Raw genomic sequence first — 7,216 nt, 5'->3', positions numbered from 1 at the left:
AATTTTGTTGTTTTAGTTTAGTTTTGACATTTACTAATTAGTATTTTCTATTATAAAAATCCATTTTTCTATTTTTATAATTTTGAAACCTTTTTTCCATTTTTCTAAATAAAAATTTAAAATTTTCTATTTCTCTCGTTAGCCCAAAAATAAATTTGGTCAAACTTAAATAAAAATCTATTTATAAATAGATTAATCTAAGTCTAAGCCCAAAAGTTGTGCCTAATGTCAATCAGATCTAAGCCCATATAGAGCCTCCCAAAACTCTATAAAAATAGAGAGGTCATCCTTTATTTCATGGATTCATTGAGGGATTCAGTCAAAGATTAAGGTAGTCAGAAACTCGTAAGTCAGAGAATTAAGAGAATTTGACCATTCAGAATTCAGAAGATTCAAAAACCATAAGACTTCAATAATTTGATCGTCTTCAACAAATTAAGCATCACTTCTCCAACTAATATATTATCTTTTGTTCACAAATTGAGCATATGTTCTCCAACGAACAGATTGTCTCTTCTTCAAAAAATTGAGCATCAAAATTGTGGGTATGGGATACCCTATTTTATTGTATTTTGTTTTCTCTCACAGCACTCAACTTTGTTGTAACCCACTATGAGTTTTAGTCCAAGTGGAAGTTTGTTGGGTTGTATATCCTAAAATTCATAGTTTGTAAACAATAAACATATATGAAGTTTATGCAGACAAATGTTGTTGATTGTTTAATAACTCTAAATCCAATAAACTTTAAACTCTTGGCTATTGTAATGAATACTTGGACTTTATGTGTAGACATAAACTAGATCAAGTTCAAGTAAAATAGCCTAAACCATCTATAGTACTTGGATTAGATTGGGTACCTATTTCTAAAGATATTATTGAATACGACCCGCTTTATGATTGTTACAAATGTTGTAAAGTGTCATAAACGATATGATCAGTTCGTTCATGTAGAGGCATATTGAGCAACGATGTTAAGCTTAGTCTCATCTATGCAAATCAAGGGACAATCGCGAATAAACAAAAGTTCATAGATAGCTCAGGATTCAGATCAAGTTATCTAGGTCATCAATAAGTGAAATTAATTAGTATTAACAGTAAACGGTGTTAATACGTAACGGTGATTATTTCTCCAACAAACAGATCGTCTCTTCTTCAACAAATTGAGCATATTTTCTCCCACGAACATGTCGCCTCTTCTTCAAAAAATTGAGCATCTCTTCTCCAACGAATAGACCTTCTCTTCTTCAACAAATTGAGCATCTCTCTTCCAACGAATAAACCGTCTTTTCTTCAACAAATTAAGCATCTCTGCCTCAACGAATAGATCGTCACTTCTCCAACAAATGGAGCATCTCTTCTCCAATTAATTTATTGTCACTTCTTCACCAAATTGATCATCTCTTCGTCATCTGCAAATTAAAGATTGATCTCCCCAATTTGAGAACAAGCTCACCAGCCCTCAGATCAAAATCAACAGACCAAAAACCCAGAAGCCGCCAGATGTCGATCCAAAGATCAACAAGCCTAAAGGTCGGTCATCCAAAAAGATCAACAAGCCTAAGGATTAAAGTTTATACATTCGAGCGAAAAATCAAAGGATAAAATTAGAGATTGTAGCATTTATGCTACAAATCAATAAAATCAAGTTCATTTGCATGAATTAAATTTTCTTTGTTAAAATCTCGTGTGAACAAATTGGCAGGCCAGGCGAGACGGTTTCTACCTCTCATCATTTTCCCTCTAAGAAACAATGACATCCAAAGAAGTCCAACACACAATTTGTTGGAAAACCTATTCATAATTCAAATTTAACATATTTAATTTTTATGATTTTTTATGATTATGACCCTAGGGTTTAGAGAATGGCACTATCTAAACTCTCTTAATGCACCGTTTTGTATTTAGAAAACACTCTCTAATAATATTGTTCTCCCTCTATTTCGTGGACGTAGCTAACACACTGTTAGTAAACCACGTAAATTTGTGTGTTGATTCTCTATTCTTTTACATTCTTTTGTATTCTTTAATTGCTGATTTCATAACACAATGAGTCAAACACGTGTTAATGCAAACAAGATGATGAGATGCATGACAAATTCTGCTCGGGTTGATATCGCCACTGCAGAAGATCTTGTGTTCGGAAAACTTGCTCTTAACATCCAATTCTTACGTGAGTCTGTCATGATGATTGATGTAAACATTAGCGAGGAAAGAATGGTTGAAGTAGAAAGGAAGATTGACATACTTTTAAGAACAATGGAAGAAAAAGATCAGGAGATTGCTTCTCTAAAAGAATCAAATAGAAAATCATGATGCCACTTAATCAAGCCAAACTCCTACCATGAAAGACAAAGGAAAGGTCTTTGTGCAAGAAGGCTAGTCGTAGCATTCAGCTTCAATTGCTTTATTATCTGCCATCTGGCCAGCAGCTTTAGGATACGATTGTAAACTCCACTCAATATGGTGGACTTGCTCAAAACTCTCTTTCTATATCCTTTTATATCCTCAGCCCTATACTAAGAGAACTGAAAATCTCAAGATGCCGAATGGCTATCAACCACCAAAGTTTCAACAATTTAACGGGAAGGGTAATCCCAAACAATATATAGCTCATTTCATCAAAACTTGTGACAATGCGAGCGCTAGAGGAGATTTATAATCAAGTAATTTGTTTGAATGCTAAAAGGAATACCTTTGATGGGTATACAGATCTCAAGCATGGGACTATCGACAATGGAGCAACTTGAAAGAGAATTTTTCAATCGCTTTTATAACATAAGGCGTATCATCAAGCAGCAAAAAGGTGAACCAGTTATCGACTATACCAATCGTCGGAGAGCTCTAAACTTCAACAGCAAGGATCGACTCACTGAAGTGTCTGCTATCAAAATATGCATTGAGGATTTCTTTACATTCTTCAAGGAATAAAACCTCGTACATTCAAGGAGTTGGCAACTCGAGCCTATAATATGGAGTTGAGTATTGCTAATCAAGGAGATATAGAATTTTTAGTCTTTGGCATAAATGAAGAAATGACGATTTTGATACTCATAAAAAATCTTTTGTCGTTAATGCTACTTTTCATAAGCATTTCTCAAAAGGGAAATGCAAGAAAACTAAGAAGCATATAGAAAATACAAAGCTTCACAAAACTTTGAAGGAAAGACAAGAAAAAATCTATCCTTGTCTAGATTCTGACATCCCTGATATGCTGGAACAACTTCTAAAGATGAAATTGATCAAACTCCCTGAGTGGAAACTTTCGGAAGATATGAAAAAAGTTGATGATCCCAACTATTGTAAGTATCACCAAATTATCAATCATCCGATGGGAAATGCTTCAACCTAAAAGAGCTACTTTTAACATTATCTAAAGAAAAGAAGATTGAGCTAGACCTTGATGAAGTAGTTCAATCAAATCATATTGCAGTAATAACAAATAGATGCAACCAAATAAACTTTGCAAGTTTATTTCATATTAATGTTGAAGAAGCCAACAGTTCAAAAGAAATCAAGCAAATGTCTTTCCTCTTTGATTGTATTAAGCCTTCAACTACTCAATCATCAATTTTTCAGGGATTGAGTATGGCCACGATAGAAGAAGAAGACAAATGTTTAACATCCATTTCCACATCAAAGAAAAATTGGCCATCAATATCTGCTTTTGATTGTCTCAAAGTGACATGTGATCAACATAAAATAAAGAAGAGACCTTGAAGGTAAAATTATTTGGTGAAGCAAACAATGACGAGAAGATTCATAGTCTTGTTTATTCACGCATGAAGAGAAAATTGTCTGTTGTTATAAATACAGAAGGTTCCTTGGCAGTGAATCCAAAACTCATCATATTGACCAATCCTACAAACAAATGTGATAATCAACGTTATAATGAAAATAAAAGCTTCTGAAATGCAATAAAAATGCTCCTTACCTTAAAAGCCTAAACTACATGATACTCCTAGCTAATATGAACTTAAAAGGTGAATGATGAAAAAAAAAAAAAAAAAAGTTGAACTACGACATAACTTGATCCCTTTCTTCAAGGGTATGTAGGCAACTTAAAGAAATTTAAATTCAATCCATTAAAAAAAAGTTTAAAAGAAAGGGTACCACAACTACCTAAATGTAACACTACAAAATTGTTATTGCTCATCTCTATTATAGAATGACACTCCAAATTTAAAATGATCATTTTTACTAAAGGAAAAATATAATAAGCTAAAAATGTTCACCCCAATCGGGGGCAACACCACAAATTGAACATCCTCATTCCTACTGGGACAACACAACAAATTGGAGGTAGCACAAAAGCAATTGAAGATATCCATTCCTAGTAAGAAGGTGACGTATTAAATTGAAGGCGCACGCTACTTTGCACGGGACTATACAAGTTGTACGCACACAAAAAGACTTTCCCAAAAAACTTGAACTTCTCTACATTCACTTAAAGAAATAAGCTTCAAATGAATGTCGTCTCCTTCAAGCTCGAGACATCAATCGCTTAAAGTTGAATGCTACATCTTCAAATTGAGCATCTCTTCTCCAACCAATAGATCGCCTCTTCTTCAACAAATTGAGCATCTCTTCTCCAATGAATAGATCGCCTCTTCTTCAACAAATTGAGCATTTCTTCTTCAATGAATAGATCGCCTCTTCTTCAATAAATTGAGGATCTCTTCTTCAACGAATAGATCATCTCTTCTTCAGCAAATTAAGCATCTCTCCTCCAACTAATAAATTACCTCTTCTTCAACAAATTGAGCATATCTTCTCTAATGAATAGATGGTCTCTTTTTCAATAAATTGAGCATCTCTTCTCTAACGAATAGACCGTCTCTTCTTCAACAATTTGAGTATCTCTTCTCCAATGACTTCTTCATCAAATTAATCATCTTTTCATCATCTACAAATTAAAAATTGATCTCCCTAATTCATGCTTACTAGCTCTCAAATCAAAATCAATAGATCAACAAGCTAGAGGACGATCCAAACCGATCAACAAACCAGAGCTGATCCAAACCAATTAACAAACCAGAGTCTTGACCCAAAGATCAACAATCCCAAAAGTTGATCATCTAAAAAGATTAACAAGTCCAAAAGTCGATCCTCCAACAAGATCATCAAGCCTAAAGGCCGATCATCCAAGAAGATCAACATTAATGTTATGGATAATTTTGAACCAACAAAATAAATATAAAAAATAAGAAAAGAAAAGAAACCAAACCAAAGTTGAGATAAAACCATAGCAGTACAACAAAAGATCGAAAAACCAAATTAATACAAACCAATCCATTGGTTTGGTTTAACTTATTAGTACAAAATTGGACATATTGATTTGTATTTAAAGAAAACTAAAAAGTATTAGTTCAAATCAGATTTTGTTTGAAAAAATCAATCAGAACCGAGCCGAATCGAGGGTATATATACCTTTCAAAATCCTTTAAAAATAAACTCTAACACCTTATTATTATGGTGGATATATATTAAATGTTTAAAATAAAGACCAATTATCATAGAGCTCATGTTTTTTTACTTAGAAAGTACTTAGAAAATTTTTTTAAAAAAAAAGTATCCAATTTCAATCTATAAAGAAAGAAGGACTGACAAGAGAAACAGCAAATTTTAAAGTTTCATTTGGAAAAATGGCAAAAAAAATTCAAAATTATAAAAATAGCAAAACGAATTTATATAATAAAAAATACTAATTAGTAAATGACAACATTACCCTAAAAACAACAAAATTAAGTACAAATGAAAATGTAGAGATACACTGCTTAAAAAACAACATGAATATCACAAATACATTTTGCCTAGACATTCTAAAAGTATCTAAACATTCCAGAAACAAAATTAAAAATCACCCTATATAGGGGTCATTAGAAACTTATGGATGTATACAACAATGGACTTTCTCCAGAGCAAAGTTGATTTTACCAGTAGAGTTGTTTTGGCAATTGAATATGTGAAGAATTAAAAAAAGTCGGCAACCTGGTGAGGGTGGTCGTTAAAAGCTTAGCCAAGATAATGGAATCCAAACATGTGATTGCAAAGGAGAAAATGAGATTTTGGGGTGGCTAATTGAAGAAGATGAGGAAGATGAGATTTAGGGTTTTTTGTTATCTTCTTTTAATAAATAATAATTATTATAAAATAATTTATATATTTTTTATTATTTTTAGAATCTATTTAACTACATTTCGAATTTATCTCAAACCAGATTTTCTATCAAATTTAATTGAAAATATCCATATATTATTAAAAAACTTCTTTTTATCTATATATTTTATTAAAAATCTTCTATAATGTTTTTGGCTTTCATCGATTTAGGTTTTTTTGTGGTTCTTTTCTTTAACAAACTACTGTTTTTACCTATAACTTTACAATTAGGATTTTGATTTAAAAATAAACCATCTCTTCCTCATTTTTTCTCTCTTTTGAAATTTGAAAATTTATTTTTAATATAAAAAGTAGATTTTGATAACCACTTCACGAATTGATTTAAAATAAATCAATCTCTTCCACATTTTTCTCTATCATCTTATTATATTATTATTATCATTAATTTATCTTTTTGAAAAACAAATAAGTATTCACTCTTGCAATCTTGCTAGTTTTGTTGTGCCTAATTAGATTTTTTCATAGGTTTTTGTGGTTGATGGAGTTATAAATATAAGTTATTGTTGAAAACTTATGAAAATGGAATTATGAATAGAGTGTAATTGTAAATAAACGGAACTCCCTTCCATTTTCTCTCCGAGTTATATTTGAATTTATAATTTATTATCAAATTTAGATTTTATCTAACTACTTATTGGATTTTTTATTAATCCAAATAAATAAAAACTTATTGTTTTTTCTCTCCAATTTATATTTGAATTTATTTTTTTTATCAAATTTTGATTTATCCAACTAACTTTTGATTTGTTTATATGTTTGTTACAAATTCAATTGTATCTAATATAATATGTATATTTATATTATTTATACATATTGTTTATAAATTAATTTGGTCTCTTTTTTTCCTTTATATTTTCGATGTTTTCAATTTTTCATATATACCATGTAAAAATGACTTTGTTGAATTCTAAAAAGAAAACATATAAATGAGAATTAAATTTTTAAATGTTTGAAACACAAAACATATGAGTGTGTATAATAATATTTTTCAGTTTATTACTAATATTATATTTAGTATTCTTATTCTTATTATTATCAC

At 30.8% G+C, this 7,216-nt stretch overlaps 1 protein-coding gene across 1 annotated transcript in view; it reads right to left on the bottom strand.

The window, feature by feature from the left end:
* Positions 1-3,843: 3,843 nt before the first annotated feature.
* The window catches only part of LOC120084925 ((S)-coclaurine N-methyltransferase-like), a 12,277-nt gene continuing 8,904 nt past the window's right edge, over positions 3,844-7,216 (bottom strand). The window contains exon 7 of the mRNA XM_039040734.1: positions 3,844-3,858. Within this exon, the coding sequence (XP_038896662.1) occupies positions 3,844-3,858 (15 nt within the window). The remainder of the gene's footprint in view (positions 3,859-7,216) is intronic.

This window comes from Benincasa hispida, chromosome 9 (assembly GCF_009727055.1).
Source record: "Benincasa hispida cultivar B227 chromosome 9, ASM972705v1, whole genome shotgun sequence".
Classification (NCBI taxonomy): domain Eukaryota; kingdom Viridiplantae; phylum Streptophyta; class Magnoliopsida; order Cucurbitales; family Cucurbitaceae; genus Benincasa; species Benincasa hispida.
Note: the sequence above shows the minus strand (reverse complement) of the source record. Positions and strands in the feature narration are given on the sequence as shown.